This window comes from Pristiophorus japonicus, chromosome 32 (genome assembly GCF_044704955.1).
Source record: "Pristiophorus japonicus isolate sPriJap1 chromosome 32, sPriJap1.hap1, whole genome shotgun sequence".
Classification (NCBI taxonomy): Eukaryota; Metazoa; Chordata; class Chondrichthyes; family Pristiophoridae; genus Pristiophorus; species Pristiophorus japonicus.
This window is the reverse complement of record NC_092008.1, coordinates 2,450,153-2,468,854: the sequence shown is the minus strand read 5'-3', so window position 1 is coordinate 2,468,854 and position 18,702 is coordinate 2,450,153. Positions and strand designations below refer to the sequence as shown.

The 18,702-nt window shown below is 59.0% G+C and overlaps 1 protein-coding gene across 1 annotated transcript; it reads right to left on the bottom strand.

Moving 5' to 3' along the window:
- Positions 1-3,856: 3,856 nt before the first annotated feature.
- Positions 3,857-14,012, bottom strand: LOC139240488 (HLA class II histocompatibility antigen, DQ alpha 1 chain-like). Its single transcript, XM_070869023.1, has 4 exons — positions 13,733-14,012; positions 10,499-10,774; positions 6,841-7,122; positions 3,857-4,501 (listed from the first exon to the last, which is right to left on the bottom strand). Exons 1-4 carry the CDS (start codon positions 13,812-13,814, stop codon positions 4,305-4,307), a joined length of 837 nt encoding a protein of 278 aa, XP_070725124.1. The 5' UTR covers positions 13,815-14,012; the 3' UTR covers positions 3,857-4,304.
- Between the last annotated feature and the right edge of the window lie 4,690 nt (positions 14,013-18,702).

The window sequence follows — 18,702 nt, the reverse complement described above, 5'->3', positions numbered from 1 at the left end:
GTTCGGAGAGTCCGTGACACGGACCGTCGCGGGAGAGAGGGGGGAGAGCAGCCCTGGGTCAATACCTTTCTCTAACCAAACGGCCCCCCAGACTGGAAACGCTCACGAACTCAACGAACTCATACACTTCCGTCTTTCATGTGTGTCCAAGTAATTGCAATCGGATTGTATCTGTGTTACCAAGCAACGGAACCATTTCTGCATAAAGTTTGGCATTTTCCCGCGAGACCCTTTCGATTTCCGTCTCGTCACTTGTTCTGTTTGAAATTACATCCTCGTTTATTCTTCTAACACTCCCTCCAGTTCAATCGCAGGAGTTTACAGCGCGGGAGGGGGCCATTCGGCCCATCGTGTCCACCTCGCGCCGGCCGACCAAGAGCCATCCCGGCCTAATCCCACTTTCCCGCTCTGGGTCCGTAGCCCTGTGGGTTACAGCACTTCGAGCGCACGTCCAAATGTGGTGAGGGTTTCTGCCTCTACCGCCCTTTCAGGCAGTGAGTTCCCCCCCAGACCCCCACCGCCCTCTGGGTGAAGACATTTCCCCTCAATCAAACCCCCTCTAAACCTCCCCCCAATTACTTTCAATCTCTGCACCCTGGTTGTTGACCCCTCTGCCAAGGGAAACAGGTCCGTCCTATCCGCTCGATCCAGGCCCCTTAACAGTGTCAGCTGTGGCTCAGTGGGCAGCACACTCGCCTCCGAGTCAGAGAGTTGTGGGTTCAAGTCCCACTCCAGGAACATGAGTACAAAAAATCCAGGCTGACCCTCCCAGTGCAGTACTGAGGGAGCACCGCACTGTCGGAGGGACAGCACTGAGGGAGCACCGCACTGCACTGTCGGAGGGGCAGTACTGAGGGAGCGCCGCACTGTCGGAGGGGCGGTACTGAGGGAGCACTGCACTGTCGGAGGGACGGTACTGAGGGAGCGCTGTACTGTCGGAAGGGCGGTACTGAGGGAGCACCGCACTGTCGGAGCGGCAGTACTGAGGGAGCGCTGTACTGCGCTGTCGGAGGGGCAGTACTGAGGGAGCACCGCACTGTCGGAGGGGCAGTACTGAGGGAGCGCCGCACTGTCGGAGGGGCAGTACTGAGGGAGCGCCGCACTGTTGGAGGGGCACTATTTCGAAGAAGATCAAGGGGATTATCCCCGCCATGAACAGATGAGGGGATTCACAGTCCCGATCACACCCTCTGCCTCTCTTGCAATGAGGCTTCAGGTATGTGAGAGACACAAACGATGTATCGCTATTCCCCCGAGGTGTTAAAACCCAATTATTTTACACAGAGAGTCAGTCTCACTAACGTGACGAAGGGGATTTCCACAGGTACGAGGAACTAACGCAATCATAATTCCAGTCAAGGTGGTCCTGTCGTCTTAAGCTGTGGGGAAAAACATTTCGTAATGTGACCTATTTACTGAATATAGGTCCTGTTACATTAGGGACAGGAGGAGGCCGTTCAGCCCCTCGAGCCTGTTACATTAGGAACAGGAGGAGGCCGTTCAGCCCCTCGAGCCTGTTACATTAGGAACAGGAGGAGGCCGTTCAGCCCCTCGAGCCTGTTACATTAGGAACAGGAGGAGGCCGTTCAGCCCCTCGAGCCTGTTACATTAGGAACAGGAGGAGGCCGTTCAGCCCCTCGAGCCTGTTACATTAGGGACAGGAGGAGGCCGTTCAGCCCCTCGAGCCTGTTACATTAGGGACAGGAGGAGGCCGTTCAGCCCCTCGAGCCTGTTACATTAGGGACAGATGGAGACCGTTCAGCCCCTCGAGCCTGTTACATTAGGGACAGGAGGAGGCCGTTCAGCCCCTCGAGCCTGTTACATTTCTCCAGCGACTTGAGGTGTCTACTGTACATGGTCCATGTCTCTGAGCCATACAGGAGGGTGGGTATCACTACAGCCCTGTAGACCATGAGCCTGGTGGTGGATTAGAGGGCCTGGTCTTGACTGTGAATTGACAGTGCAATATACGTAGCAACAGGCGATAGTTCGACATGTTGCTGGCACCCCTCGCTCTCTGGAGCCTCTCCAACACAGGTGACGCCGTCTTCAGTCGCTTCTCTCACTCTTGGGTTTCCGCGGACAACGTCTCCTCCCAGGAACCAGTCGAGTGAACCTTGGCCTCAGTTACCACATTACCACTTGTCACCAAACCTTTAAGTAGCTCAAATCGCTGGAGAAATACCACCAACGATGTCTCCGCAAGATCCTGCAAATCCCCTGGGAGGACAGACGCACCAACGTTAGCGTCCTCGACCAGGCCCAACATCACCAGCATCGAAGCACTGACCACACTCGACCAGCTCCGCTGGGCAGGGCCACATTGTCCGCATGTCCCCCAGACACGAGACTCCCAAAGCCAAGCGCTCTACTCGGAACTCCTTCACGGGCAAACGAGCCAAAGGTGGGCAGAGGAAACGTTACAAGGGACCACCCTCAAAGCCTCCCTGATAAAGTGCAACATCCCCCACCAACACCTGGGAGTCCCTGGGCCCAAAGACCAGTCTGCCCTAAGTGGAGGGAGTGCATCCGGGAGGGCGCTGAGCACCTCGAGTCTCGTCGCCGAGAGCGTGCAGAAACCAAGCGCAGGCAGCGGAAGGAGCGTGCGGCAAACCAGTCCCATCCTCCCCTTCCCTCAACCACTGTCTGCCCCACCTGTGACAGGGACTGTGGCTCCCGTATTGGACTGTTCAGCCACCTAAGGACTCATTGTTAGAGTGGAAGCAAGTCTTCCTCGATTCCGAGGGACTGCCGATGATGAGTTCATTCGATGCAAAAAGCTCGGCGATATCCTGGGGATGTGATGTGATGCTGTATAAACACATCGATTAATTATTCAAGCTCTCCGACCAATCAGGAGCTGAGCAAGCCACGATTCAATGTCCCAAATGCTTTATTCCACTTCACGTTCAAAGACAATTATCACAATTACAGGAACACTGAGCCAACCATCCCTTGACGTACAGTCATTACCAAATCGCCATTGTAAGGATTGTAGCATTTTATTTTTAATTCCTTCATGGGATGTGGGCCTCGCTGGCAAGGCCGGCATTTATTGCCCGTCCCTAATTGCCCCTCGAGAAGGTGGGGGTGAGCCCCCTTCTTGAACCGCTGCAGTCCGTGTGGTGAAGGTGCTCCCACAGTGCTGTTAGGGAGGGAGTTCCAGGATTGTGAGCCAGCGATGATGAAGGAACGGCCGATATATTTCCAAGTCAAGGGATGGTGTGTGACTTGGCGGTGCGGCGCTCCCTCAGTACCGCCCCTCCGACAGTGCGGCGCTCCCTCAGTACCGCCCCTCCGATAGTGCGGCGCTCCCTCAGTACTGCCCCTCCGACAGTGCGGTGCTCCCTCAGTACCGCCCCTCCGACAGTGCGGTGCTCCCTCAGCACCGTCCCTCCGACAGTGTGAGGTCATGCACTTTGGCAGAAAAAAAATCAAAGAGCAAGTTATTATTTAAATGGAGAAAGATTGCAAAGTGCCGCAGTACAGCGGGACCTGGGGGTACTTGTGCATGAAACACAAAAGAATAGTATGCAGGTTCAGCAAGTGATCAGGAAGGCCAATGGTATCTTGGCCTTTATTGCAAAGGGGATGGAGTATAAAAGCAGGGAAGTCTTGCTCCAGTTATACAGGGTATTGGTGAGGCCACACCTGGAGTACTGCGTACAGTTTTGGTCTCCGTATTTACGAAAGGATATACTTGCTTTGGAGGCAGTTCAGAGAAGGTTCACTCGGTTGATTCCGGAGATGAGGGGGTTGACTTATGAGGAAAGGTTGAGTAGGTTGGGCCTCTACTCATTGGAATTCAGAAGAATGAGAGGTGATCTTATCGAAACGTATAAGATTATGAGGGGGCTCGACAAGGTGGATGCAGAGAGGATGTTCCCACTGATGGGGGAGACTAGAACTAGGGGGCATGGTCTTAGAATAAGGGGCCGCCCATTTAAAACTGAAATGGGGAGGAATTTCTTCTCTCAGAGGGTTGTAAATCTGTGGAATTCGCTGCCTCAGAGAGCTGTGGAAGCCGGGACATTGAATATATTTAAGACGGAGATAGACAGTTTCTTAACCGATAAGGGGGCGGGCAGGGAAGTGGAGCTGAGTCCATGATCGGATCAGCCATGGTCGTATTAAATGGCGGAGCAGGCTCGAGGGGCCGAATGGCCGACTCCTGCTCCTATTTCTTATGTTCGTATGCAGAGTAAAGCAGAGGAACTTGGCACACGAAGTCCTGGGAGAGCGGGGGGTCACAGCCAGTGAGCAACTATTGCCCCAAGTCACAGTTTGGGGGGGGGGTCCGTTTCTCAGGCCGAAGTTGAGGACGAGGCTTGGGGCCTAAGTTGCAGCATCTGAGACTCCCGGTCCACCACTCTGGAACAGAAGCACAGGCCCAGACCAGCCATGGTCCCGAGTAACCCCACAACGAGTCCACACACCAACACGGCCAGCCCGCCCGGGTCCTGCTGGTCTCCACCCTCCGGGTCGTCCTGCACGTCGGGCTCTGCAAATCAAACGGCAGGCTCGGTCAGGGCGGTGAGAATCACAGGCCGACTGGCCCCAGTCCCCAGCTCCCTCCGCGAGGAACAAGTCACACCCCAAACTCTGCTCGGGCTCCGCTCTGATCCACTGCTACCCTCTCTGTTGTGTACGTGTATACCCTGTACACTCAATGTACAGTTACATAAGGCCAATGAGTGTACCTTCACACTGTATACACCATACCTGTACCACCAGAGGGTGCAACTGGTGGAGACCCAGAGGTCACCTGCACACCGCAGGTAACCAATTCTAAAAGGGAGCCCGGCTTACTGTACCCTCATTCAGGAGCAGCAAGAAATGGACTCAGGTCACAACAGTTCAAGTGCAGTCCCTTACCTCGTGGAGTCATTACTCGAGTGCTTGCAAACACTACACTCTCCCCTTCCACTTGGCCTTTATTGTAGGACGGGGGGGGGGTGTTGGAGTATATGAGTAAGGAAGTCCTGCTACAACTAGATAAGGTATTGGTGAGGCCACACCTGGAGTACTGCGTGCAGTTTTGGTTTCCATATTTACGAAAGGATACACTTTGCTTTGGAGGCAGTTCAGAGAAGGTTCACTCGGTTGATTCCGGGGATGAGGGGGTTGACTTATGAGGAAAGGTTGAGGAGGTTGGGCCTCTACTCATTGGAATTCAGAAGAATGAGAGGTGATCTTATCGAAACGTGGAAGATTATCAGGGAGCTCGACAAGGTGGATGCAGAGAGGATGTTTCCACTGATAGAAACATAGAAAATAGGTGCAGGAGTAGGCCATTCGGCCCTTCGAGCCTGCACCACCATTCAATAAGCTCATGGCTGATCATTCCCTCAGTTACCCCATTCCTGCTTTCTCTCCATAACCTTTGATCCCTTTAGCTGTAAGGGCCACATCTAACTCCCTCTTGAATATATCCAATGAACTGGCCTCAACAACTCTCTGCGGCAGGGAATTCCACAGGTCAACAACTCTCTGAGTGAAGAAGTTTCTCCTCATCTCGATCCTAAATGGCCAAACCCTTATCCTTAGACTGTGACCCCTGGTTCTGGACTTCCCCAACATCGGGAACATTCTTCCCGCATCTAACCTGTCCAGTCCCATCAGAATTTTATATGTTTCTCTGAGATCCCCTCTCATCCTTCTAAACTCCAGTGTATAAAGGCCCAGTTGATCCAGGGTCTCCTCATATGTCAGTCCAGCCATCCTGAGAGTGGAGACTAGAACTCGGGGGCATGATCTTAGAATAAGGGGCCGCCCATGGTGACAGATTAGGAAAAGGGGAGGTGCAACGAGACCTGGGTGTCATGGTTCATCAGTCATTGAAAGTTGGCATGCAGGTACAGCAGGCGGTGAAGGCGGCAAATGGTATGTTGGCCTTCATAGCGAGAGGATTTGAGTATAGGAGCAGGGAGGTCTTACTGCAGTTGTACAGGGCCTTGGTGAGGCCTCACCTGGAATATTGTGTTCAGTTTTGGTCTCCTAATCTGAGGAAGGACATTCTTGCTATTGAGGGAGTGCAGCGAAGGTTCACCAGACTGATTCCCGGGATGGCAGGACTGACATATGAAGAAAGACTGGATCGACTAGGCTTATATTCACTGGGATTTAGAAGGATGAGAGGGGATCTCATAGAAACATATAAAATTCTGATGGGATTGGACAGGTTAGATGCAGGAAGAATGTTCCCGATGTTGGGGAAGTCCAGAACCAGGGGTCACAGTCTAAGGATAAGGGGTAAGCCATTTAGGACCGAGATGAGGAGAAACTTCTTCACTCAGAGAATTGTGAACCTGTGGAATTCTCTACCACAGAAAGTTGTTGAGGCCAGTTCGTTAGATATATTCAAAAGGGAGTTAGATGTGACCCTTACGGCTAAAGGGATCAAGGGGTATGGAGAGAAAGCAGGAATGGGGTACTGAAGTTGCATGTTCAGCCATGATCATATTGAATGGCGGTGCAGGCTCGAAGGGCCGAATGGCCTGCTCCTGCACCTATTTTCTATGTTTCTATGTTGAGGAGGAATTTCTTCTGGTGAACCTGTGGAATTCTCTGCCCCAGAGAGCTGTGGAGGGGCTGGGTCATTTGAATATATTTAAGGCGGAGACAGACAGATTGTTGAGCGATAAGGGAGTGAAGGGGCGGGCGGGGAAGTGGAGCTGAGCCCAAGATCGGATCATGTCCCTTGTGTTCTCCACGCACCCGTCCCACAGAGCAGCCTCACAGCGAAGGGTCCCTCTACCGGTCCCCGATCGACGGGCTGCCCTCGGAGGGGGGGGGGGAGTTGAGGCTGATTTACCCGCCCGGATGTTTGAGAACTCTTACCCCAGTAGGCGACTCTCTCCTCCTTGCTGATGCCGTGCACTGCCGTGCAGGAGTACACGTCTCCGGCCGCCGGCCGGATCGCGGCGTAGTGCAGCACCTGGAAGCGCCAGCCCTCCCCGATGGAGACCCGCGATGAGTTGACTCTGCCGGAGAGGGGCCGGTCGTTCTCGGACAGGGTCACGTTGACCGCCGGCGGGAAAAACCCGGTGACCAGGCAGGCCAGAACGTTGGGCTGACCGAGGCTGGCGGCCCGCTCCGTGTACAGGAGGACCTCGCCGATCTCTGAAAAGGAGGGCGTGAAATAGTTCGTCACGGACTCTCCAACAACTTCAGCGCTTGATCAAACGGCTTGGAAGGTCGGAGGCCATTGTGCTTGCAAGCACCGGTTGAGAAGGGAGGAGAGGACAGGTTGAGGTGGTCGGTCCCTCCAGCTCCTTTGTAGCCCGACCCTGCGGAGCTGTTCTCTCGCAGATCGTGGGGGAGGGGGGGCGCCGTTTGACCACTGACCCTCCCAATGCCCGCCCCCCCCTCTCCAACCAAGCCTCGGACCACCAAGAACGCTACCCAGCTTGCGGCCAAGATCTCGCACCAGGCTCACACAGTGGGGCCTGGTGGCCCCATCGCCTCGGACCGCCCCCCCCCGCCTTGCCACGGGACCCAGACCTCGCTCCGTCAAGGCCGTGTGGCGGCCCGTTGTGCAATGGCCAACCCTCACGTGAAAAGAACTCACGCACGGGCATCGTCCGCTCCGCTAACGTGGAGCTCGGGGACCCGGAGCGTCAGGACCCTCGTGGACAAACTGGGGAGGAGGGGGCTGTCCAACACTGGGGATAAACTCGCGGAACGGGCGCGGAACTGGCAAATGAGGCCCGACACAGATAAATGTGAGATTACATTTCGGTGGGAAGAACCGGGAGCTCATTACTACATGGGGGACGCGAGTCTGGGTGGGGTAGAAGAACAGGGGAGTAGACCCAAGCCCAACCAGTTCACCTTCCACCGATCTGGTCGTCGCACATCATAAGAGCGGAGAGATTTACAGAATGGACGGAGGCCATTTCGGCCCATCGTGTCTGCCGGCCGACCAAGAGCCATCCCGGCCTAATCCCACTTTCCAGCTCTCGGTCCGTAGCCCTGCACTGCCCCCCACCCCCCAGTCATCAAGATCCACGGCCCGGCCCTGGACAACGTGGACCATTTCCCATACCTCGGGAGCCTCTTATCAACAAGGGATGACCTCGACGATGAGGTCCTACACCACCTCCAGTGCGCCAGTGCAGCCTTCGGCCGCCTGAGGAAGAGAGTGTTCGAAGACCAGGCCCTCAAACCTACCACCAAGCTCATGGTCTACAGGGCTGTAGTGATACCCGCCCTCCTGTATGGCTCAGAGACACGGACCATGTACAGTAGACACCTCAAGTCGCTGGAGAAATACCACCAACGCTGTCTCCGCAAGATCCTGCAAATCCCCCGGGAGGACAGACGCACCAACGTTAGCGTCCTCGACCAGGCCAACATCCCCAGCATCGAAGCACTGACCACACTCGACCAGCTCCGCTGGGCAGGGCCACATTGTCCGCATGTCCCCCAGACACGAGACTCCCCAAAGCAAGCGCTCTACTAGGAACTCCTTCACGGGCAAACGAGCCAAAGGTGGGCAGAGGAAATGTTACAAGGGACCACCCTCAAAGCCTCCCTGATAAAGTGCAACATCCCCACCGACACCTGGGAGTCCCTGGGCCCAAAGACCAGTCCCGCCCTAAGTGGAGGAAGTGCATCCGGGAGGGCGCTGAGCACCTCGAGTCTCGTCGCCGAGAGCGTGCAGAAACCAAGCGCAGGCAGCGGAAGGAGCGTGCGGCAAACCAGTCCCACCCTCCCCTTCCATCAACCACTGTCTGTCCCCCCTGTGACAGGGACTGTGGCTCCCATATTGGGCTGTTCAGCCACCGAAGGAGTCGTGTTAAGAGTGGAAGCAAGTCTTCCTCGATCCCGAGGGACTGCCGATGAGGGATAATGACTATCCAGGCTCCTGATAATTTTATACACCTCAATAAAGTCTCCCCTCAGCCTCCTCTGTTCCAAAGAAAACAAACCCAGCCTCTCCAACCTTTCCTCATAGCTAAGATTCTCCAGTCCCAGCAGCAGCCTGGTCCAGCGCAGTCTTTGTGGTTATGTACGGGACAATGTCAACCGGCAACATTCCACAACACACAGGCGATGTCTTTTGGGGTTGTTCAGGTGACGGTTGAGCAGAGGTGCCCTCTCTTCCACCAACAGTGCCGACGCGGTCTTTAATGTCGGCCTGAGGAGGTAGATAGGGCCCCAGGAAGGAGGTCTCGCCTCGGTCCACCCAGCGGCCCATCGCTGGGGCACACTGGGAGTCCAGTCGGGCTGAGTTTCAGAGACTGACTGCGCTGTCGGAGGGGCAGTACTGAGGGAGTGCCGTACTGTCGGAGAGGCGGTACTGAGGGAGCGACGCAGTGTCGGAGGGGCGGTACTGAGGGAGTGCCGCACTGACGGAGGGGCGGTACTGAGGGAGCCCCGCACTGTCGGAGGGGCGGTACTGAGGGAGCGCCGCAGTGTCGGAGGGGCGGTACTGAGGGAGCGCAGCACTGTCGGAGGGGCAGTACTGAGGGAGCCCCGCACTGTCGGAGGGGCGGTACTGAGGGAGCCCCGCACTGTCGGAGGGGCGGTACTGAGGGAGCCCCGCACTGTCGGAGGGGCGGTACTGAGGGAGCCCCGCACTGTCGGAGGGGCGGTACTGAGGGAGCACCGCACTGTCGGAGGGGCGGTACTGAGGGAGCGCCGCACTGTCGGAGGGGCGGTACTGAGGGAGCGCCGCACTGTCGGAGGGACAGTACTGAGGGAGCCCCGCACTGTCGGAGGGGCGGTACTGAGGAAGCACCGTACTGTCGGAGGGGCGGTACTGAGGGAGCGCCGCACTGTCGGAGGTGCAGTACTGATGGAGCGCCGCACTGTCGGAGGGGCAGTACTAAGGGAGCGCCGCACTGTCGGAGGGGCAGTACTGAGGGAGTGCCGCACTGTCGGAGGAGCAGTACTGAGGGAGCGCCGCACTGTCGGAGGGGCAGTACTGATGGAGCGCCGCACTGTCGGAAGGGCAGTACTGAGGGAGTGCCGCACTGTCGCAGGGGCAGTACTGAGGGAGCCCCGCACTGTCGGAGGGGCGGTACTGAGGGAGTGCCGCACTGTCGGAGGGGCGGTACTGAGGGAGTGCCGCACTGCCGGAGGGGCGGTACTGAGGGAGTGCCGCACTGCCGGAGGGGCGGTACTGAGGGAGTGCCGCACTGTCGGAGGGGCAGTACTGAGGGAGTGCCGCACTGTCGCAGGGGCGGTACTGAGGGAGTGCCGCACTGCCGGAGGGGCTGTACTGAGGGAGTGCCGCACTGTCGGAGGGGCGGTACTGAGGGAGTGCCGCACTGTCGGAGGGGCGGTACTGAGGGAGTGCCGCACTGCCGGAGGGGCGGTACTGAGGGAGTGCCGCACTGTCGGAGGGGCGGTACTGAGGGAGTGCCGCACTGTCGGAGGGGCAGTACTGAGGGAGCGACTCACTGCGCTGTCACAGGCTAAAAGCTATGTTGTTAAGATATGACAGCAACCCCCCCTCCCTCCCCCCACCCCGCCCCCGACCAGGACTGACCGTTGTGGGGACGCGAGTCGTTGGTCAGCGCGGTGAGGTCACGCATTAGGCTGCGTTGCAGTTTGACGGTATTGTCTTCGTTCTTCTGCAAGAGCTCGTCCAGGAGGCTGTGGTAGGGCTCCAGGCCGCTGACCAATAACTGGACGCTCGTCATCGTGCTGTCGTAGTGCAGGACAAGTCGGTCTGCTGTCTGGGCCTGTACCACGATCGCCGGGAGGCTTGGGTCATCCGTGAAGTACAGGGTCACCAGGATCTTCCCATCAACTGGAACAGGGGCTACAAAGAGAAGTGACCACAGCAGGTCACCTGTTGTTACTGGCGCTGGTTGTGGGATTAATACAATCTCCCTCAGTACTGCCCCTCCGACAGTGCAGCGCTCCCTCAGTACTGCCCCTCCGACAGTGCGGCACTCCCTCAGTACTGCCCCTCCGACAGTGCAGCGCTCCCTCAGTACTGCCCCTCCGACAGTGCGGCACTCCCTCAGTACTGCCCCTCCGACAGTGCGGCACTCCCTCAGTACTGCCCCTCCGACAGTGCGGGGCTCCCTCAGTACTGCCCCTCCGACAGTGCGGCGCTCCTTCAGTACTGCCCCTCCGACAGTGCGGCGCTCCCTCAGTACTGCCCCTCCAACAGTGCGGCACTCCCTCAGTACTGCCCCTCCGACAGTGCGGCACTCCCTCAGTACCGCCCCTCCGACAGTGCGGCACTCCCTCAGTACCGCCCCTCCAACAGTGCGGCACTCCCTCAGTACCGCCCCTCCAACAGTGCGGACCTCCCTCAGTACTGCCCCTCCGACAGTGCGGCACTCCCTCAGTACTGCCCCTCCGACAGTGCGGCACTCCCTCAGTACCGCCCCTCCGACAGTGCAGCGCTCCCTCAGTACTGCCCCTCCAACAGTGCAGCACTCCCTCAGTACATCCCCTCCGACAGTGCAGCACTCCCTCAGTACCGCCCCTCCGACAGTGCAGCGCTCCCTCAGTACTGCCACTCCAACAGTGCGGCACTCCCTCAGTACATCCCCTCCGACAGTGCAGCACTCCCTCAGTACTGCCTCTCCGACAGTACGGCACTCCCTCAGTACATCCCCTCCGACAGTGCGGCACTCCCTCAGTACTGCCCCTCCGACAGTGCACCACTCCCTCAGTACCGCCCCTCCGACAGTGCGGGGCTCCCTCAGTACCGCCCCTCCGACAGTGCGGCACTCCCTCAGTACCGCCCCTCCGACAGTGCAGCGCTCCCTCAGTACTGCCCCTCCGACAGTGCGGCACTCCCTCAGTACTGCCCCTCCGACAGTGCGGCACTCCCTTAGTACTGCCCCTCCGACAGTGCGGCACTCCCTCAGTACATCCCCTCCGACAGTGCAGCACTCCCTCAGTACCGCCCCTCCGACAGTGCAGCGCTCCCTCAGTACTGCCCCTCCAACAGTGCGGCACTCCCTCAGTACATCCCCTCCGACAGTGCAGCACTCCCTCAGTACCGCCCCTCCGACAGTGCAGCGCTCCCTCAGTACTGCCACTCCAACAGTGCGGCACTCCCTCAGTACATCCCCTCCGACAGTGCAGCACTCCCTCAGTACTGCCTCTCCGACAGTACGGCACTCCCTCAGTACATCCCCTCCGACAGTGCAGCACTCCCTCAGTACCGCCCCTCCGACAGTGCGGGGCTCCCTCAGTACTGCCCCTCCGACAGTGCGGGGCTCCCTCAGTACTGCCCCTCCGACAGTGCGGCACTCCCTCACTACCGCCCCTCCGACAGTGCGGGGCTCCCTCAGTACTGCCCCTCCGACAGTGCGGCACTCCCTCACTATCGCCCCTCCGACAGTGCGGGGCTCCCTCAGTACTGTCCCTCCGACAGTGCGGGGCTCCCTCACTATCGCCCCTCCGACAGTGCGGGGCTCCCTCAGTACCGCCCCTCCGACAGTGCGGGGCTCCCTCAGTACTGCCACTCCAACAGTGCGGCACTCCCTCAGTACATCCCCTCCGACAGTGCAGCACTCCCTCAGTACTGCCTCTCCGACAGTACGGCACTCCCTCAGTACATCCCCTCCGACAGTGCGGCACTCCCTCAGTACTGCCCCTCCGACAGTGCACCACTCCCTCAGTACCGCCCCTCCGACAGTGCGGGGCTCCCTCAGTACTGCCCCTCCGACAGTGCGGCACTCCCTCAGTACCGCCCCTCCGACAGTGCAGCGCTCCCTCAGTACTGCCCCTCCGACAGTGCGGCACTCCCTCAGTACTGCCCCTCCGACAGTGCGGCACTCCCTTAGTACTGCCCCTCCGACAGTGCGGCATTCCCTCAGTACATCCCCTCCGACAGTGCAGCACTCCCTCAGTACCGCCCCTCCGACAGTGCAGCGCTCCCTCAGTACTGCCCCTCCAACAGTGCGGCACTCCCTCAGTACATCCCCTCCGACAGTGCAGCACTCCCTCAGTACCGCCCCTCCGACAGTGCAGCGCTCCCTCAGTACTGCCACTCCAACAGTGCGGCACTCCCTCAGTACATCCCCTCCGACAGTGCAGCACTCCCTCAGTACTGCCTCTCCGACAGTACGGCACTCCCTCAGTACATCCCCTCCGACAGTGCGGCACTCCCTCAGTACTGCCCCTCCGACAGTGCAGCACTCCCTCAGTACCGCCCCTCCGACAGTGCGGGGCTCCCTCAGTACTGCCCCTCCGACAGTGCGGGGCTCCCTCAGTACTGCCCCTCCGACAGTGCGGCACTCCCTCACTACCGCCCCTCCGACAGTGCGGGGCTCCCTCAGTACTGCCCCTCCGACAGTGCGGCACTTCCTCACTATCGCCCCTCCGACAGTGCGGGGCTCCCTCAGTACTGTCCCTCCGACAGTGCGGGGCTCCCTCACTATCGCCCCTCCGACAGTGCGGGGCTCCCTCACTATCGCCCCTCCGACAGTGCGGGGCTCCCTCAGTACTGTCCCTCCGACAGTGCAGGGCTCCCTCAGTACCTCCCCTCCGACAGTGCGGGGCTCCCTCAGTACTGCCCCTCCGACAGTGCGGCGCTCCCTCAGTACTGCCCCTCCGACAGTGCGGTGCGGGGCTCCCTCACTACCGCCCCTCCGACAGTGCGGCGCTCCCTCAGTACCGCCCCTCCGACAGTGCGGCGCTCCCTCAGTACCGCCCCTCCGACAGTGCGGTGCGGGGCTCCCTCACTACCGCCCCTCCGACAGCGCAGTGCGGCGCTCCCTCGAGATGAGGAGTGGCCGGGGAGGACACTCACGCATGGCTGAGCCAAGCCCCGCGGGGCGGGTGAGGAGGATGAAGGTGTAGATACAGCTGGGGGCAATGGGACCGAGCTTCATCGCTTCACCCTCCTCCCGACTTCCTCCTCGCACTGATTGTAACAGGAGGGAACACAACCCTGGTGTCAGAACACAATTGAAACCAAAAGTAGGTAAAGAGAGAGAGAGAGAGAGAGAGACAGAGAGAGAGAGAGAGACAGAAGGAAAGAGAGACAGAGAGACAGAGACAGAGACAGAGACAGACAGAGAGAGAGAGAGACAGAGAGATAGAGAGAGGAGAGAGAGAGAGAGAGACAGAGAGAGACAGAGGGAGAGAGACAGACAGAGAGAGAGAGAGAGAGACAAAGAGAGAGAGAGACAGAAGGAGAGAGAGAGGCAGAGACAGAGAGAGACAGAAGGAGAGAGACAGAGAGAGAGAGAGAGAGAGACGGAGAGAGAGGCAGAGACAGAGAGAGACAGAAGGAGAGAGACAGAGAGAGAGAGCAGAGAGAGAGACAGACAAAGAGAGAGAGAGAGAGACGGAGAGAGAAAGAGAGAGAGAGAGAGAAGGAGAGAGAGAGAGACGGAGAGAGAGACAGAGCGAGGAGCTGGGGGATAAAATGGAAAGTTGCCCAACCAGTTGAACCACGACCTCTCCTTTAACCTTGACGAACGAGGGTTTCGGTTCCTGTTAACTGAGAATTATCAGAGAGAACATACGTCTCCATTATACGTGTAGTTACCTCCCTCTCTCTCACCCTCCCCTCGCCCTCCACTCCTGCCGGCCCCCTCCGCTCCCCGCGCTCTCTCTCCTGCTGTTCCTAATGTAACAGGCTCGAGGGGCTGAACGGCCGCCTCCTGTCCCTAATGTAACAGGCTCGAGGGGCTGAACGGCCTCCTCCTGTCCCTAATGTAACAGGCTCGAGGGGCTGAACGGCCTCCTCCTGCTCCTAATGTAACAGGCTCGAGGGGCTGAATGGCCTCCTCCTGTCCCTAATGTAACAGGCTCGAGGGGCTGAACGGCCGCCTCCTGTCCCTAATGTAACAGGCTCGAGGGGCTGAACGGCCTCCTCCTGTCCCTAATGTAACAGGCTCGAGGGGCTGAACGGCCTCCTCCTGTCCCTAATGTAACAGGCTCGAGGGGCTGAACGGCCCCCTCCTGTCCCTAATGTAACAGGCTCGAGGGGCTGAACGGCCTCCTCCTGTCCCTAATGTAACAGGCTCGAGGGGCTGAACGGCCTCCTCCTGTTCCTAATGTAACAGGCTCGAGGGGCTGAACGGCCTCCTCCTGTCCCTAATGTAACAGGCTCGAGGGGCTGAACGGCCCCCTCCTGTCCCTAATGTAACAGGCTCGAGGGGCTGAACGGCCTCCTCCTGTCCCTAATGTAACAGGCTCGAGGGGCTGAATGGCCTCCTCCTGTCCCTAATGTAACAGGCTCGAGGGGCTGAACGGCCTCCTCCTGTTCCTAATGTAACAGGCTCGAGGGGCTGAACGGCCTCCTCCTGTTGCTACAATAAGCTGACGCTGTCCCCATTGAGACCACTTCCCCCGCAGGTAGTTCCTGAGCCTAGCCGGGGACAGTGCGGGTTAAACCAGGCTGCCCTGTCAAACAGCTCGTGATCTGTACCACAGAGACCAGCGAGGTACACAACTAAGAACTGTGAATCCCCTCGAGGGCTCATGACAGGGAGAACTGCCCCTGCTCTCATTCGACATATATCCACCAGAGACCATCACACATCCGCCTCTCCCTCAGTACTGCCCCTCCGACAGTGCGGGGCTCCCTCAGTACCGCCCCTCCGACAGTGCGGCACTCCCTCAGTACTGCCCCTCCGACAGTGCGGCACTCCCTCAGTACAGCCCCTCCGACAGTGCGGCACTCCCTCAGTACTGCCCCTCCGACAGTGCGGGGCTCCCTCACTATCGCCCCTCCGACAGTGCGGGGCTCCCTCAGTACCGCCCCTCCGACAGTGCGGGGCTCCCTCAGTACTGCCACTCCAACAGTGCGGCACTCCCTCAGTACATCCCCTCCGACAGTGCAGCACTCCCTCAGTACTGCCTCTCCGACAGTACGGCACTCCCTCAGTACATCCCCTCCGACAGTGCGGCACTCCCTCAGTACTGCCCCTCCGACAGTGCACCACTCCCTCAGTACCGCCCCTCCGACAGTGCGGGGCTCCCTCAGTACTGCCCCTCCGACAGTGCGGCACTCCCTCAGTACCGCCCCTCCGACAGTGCAGCGCTCCCTCAGTACTGCCCCTCCGACAGTGCGGCACTCCCTCAGTACTGCCCCTCCGACAGTGCGGCACTGCCTTAGTACTGCCCCTCCGACAGTGCGGCATTCCCTCAGTACATCCCCTCCGACAGTGCAGCACTCCCTCAGTACCGCCCCTCCGACAGTGCAGCGCTCCCTCAGTACTGCCCCTCCAACAGTGCGGCACTCCCTCAGTACATCCCCTCCGACAGTGCAGCACTCCCTCAGTACCGCCCCTCCGACAGTGCAGCGCTCCCTCAGTACTGCCACTCCAACAGTGCGGCACTCCCTCAGTACATCCCCTCCGACAGTGCAGCACTCCCTCAGTACTGCCTCTCCGACAGTACGGCACTCCCTCAGTACATCCCCTCCGACAGTGCGGCACTCCCTCAGTACTGCCCCTCCGACAGTGCAGCACTCCCTCAGTACCGCCCCTCCGACAGTGCGGGGCTCCCTCAGTACTGCCCCTCCGACAGTGCGGGGCTCCCTCAGTACTGCCCCTCCGACAGTGCGGCACTCCCTCACTACCGCCCCTCCGACAGTGCGGGGCTCCCTCAGTACTGCCCCTCCGACAGTGCGGCACTCCCTCACTATCGCCCCTCCGACAGTGCGGGGCTCCCTCAGTACTGTCCCTCCGACAGTGCGGGGCTCCCTCACTATCGCCCCTCCGACAGTGCGGGGCTCCCTCACTATCGCCCCTCCGACAGTGCGGGGCTCCCTCAGTACTGTCCCTCCGACAGTGCAGGGCTCCCTCAGTACCTCCCCTCCGACAGTGCGGGGCTCCCTCAGTACTGCCCCTCCGACAGTGCGGCGCTCCCTCAGTACTGCCCCTCCGACAGTGCGGTGCGGGGCTCCCTCACTACCGCCCCTCCGACAGCGCAGTGCGGCGCTCCCTCGAGATGAGGAGTGGCCGGGGAGGACACTCACGCATGGCTGAGCCAAGCCCCGCGGGGCGGGTGAGGAGGATGAAGGTGTAGATACAGCTGGGGGCAATGGGACCGAGCTTCATCGCTTCACCCTCCTCCCGACTTCCTCCTCGCACTGATTGTAACAGGAGGGAACACAACCCTGGTGTCAGAACACAATTGAAACCAAAAGTAGGTAAAGAGAGAGAGAGAGAGAGAGAGACAGAGAGAGAGAGAGAGACAGAAGGAAAGAGAGACAGAGAGACAGAGACAGAGACAGAGACAGACAGAGAGAGAGAGAGACAGAGAGATAGAGAGAGGAGAGAGAGAGAGAGAGACAGAGAGAGACAGAGGGAGAGAGACAGACAGAGAGAGAGAGAGAGAGACAAAGAGAGAGAGAGACAGAAGGAGAGAGAGAGGCAGAGACAGAGAGAGACAGAAGGAGAGAGACAGAGAGAGAGAGAGAGAGAGACGGAGAGAGAGGCAGAGACAGAGAGAGACAGAAGGAGAGAGACAGAGAGAGAGAGCAGAGAGAGAGACAGACAAAGAGAGAGAGAGAGAGACGGAGAGAGAAAGAGAGAGAGAGAGAGAAGGAGAGAGAGAGAGACGGAGAGAGAGACAGAGCGAGGAGCTGGGGGATAAAATGGAAAGTTGCCCAACTAGTTGAACCACGACCTCTCCTTTAACCTTGACGAACGAGGGTTTCGGTTCCTGTTAACTGAGAATTATCAGAGAGAACATACGTCTCCATTATACGTGTAGTTACCTCCCTCTCTCTCACCCTCCCCTCGCCCTCCACTCCTGCCGGCCCCCTCCGCTCCCCGCGCTCTCTCTCCTCCTGTTCCTAATGTAACAGGCTCGAGGGGCTGAACGGCCGCCTCCTGTCCCTAATGTAACAGGCTCGAGGGGCTGAACGGCCTCCTCCTGTCCCTAATGTAACAGGCTCGAGGGGCTGAACGGCCTCCTCCTGCTCCTAATGTAACAGGCTCGAGGGGCTGAACGGCCTCCTCCTGTCCCTAATGTAACAGGCTCGAGGGGCTGAACGGCCTCCTCCTGTCCCTAATGTAACAGGCTCGAGGGGCTGAACGGCCTCCTCCTGTCCCTAATGTAACAGGCTCGAGGGGCTGAACGGCCCCCTCCTGTCCCTAATGTAACAGGCTCGAGGGGCTGAACGGCCTCCTCCTGTCCCTAATGTAACAGGCTCGAGGGGCTGAACGGCCTCCTCCTGTTCCTAATGTAACAGGCTCGAGGGGCTGAACGGCCTCCTCCTGTTCCTAATGTAACAGGCTCGAGGGGCTGAACGGCCTCCTCCTGTCCCTAATGTAACAGGCTCGAGGGGCTGAACGGCCCCCTCCTGTCCCTAATGTAACAGGCTCGAGGGGCTGAACGGCCTCCTCCTGTCCCTAATGTAACAGGCTCGAGGGGCTGAACGGCCTCCTCCTGTCCCTAATGTAACAGGCTCGAGGGGCTGAACGGCCTCCTCCTGTTCCTAATGTAACAGGCTCGAGGGGCTGAACGGCCTCCTCCTGTTGCTACAATAAGCTGACGCTGTCCCCATTGAGACCACTTCCCCCGCAGGTAGTTCCTGAGCCTAGCCGGGGACAGTGCGGGTTAAACCAGGCTGCCCTGTCAAACAGCTCGTGATCTGTACCACAGTGACCAGCGAGGTACACAACTAAGAACTGTGAATCCCCTCGAGGGCTCATGACAGGGAGAACTGCCCCTGCTCTCATTCGACATATATCCACCAGAGACCATCACACATCCGCCTCTCCCTCAGTACTGCCCCTCCGACAGTGCGGGGCTCCC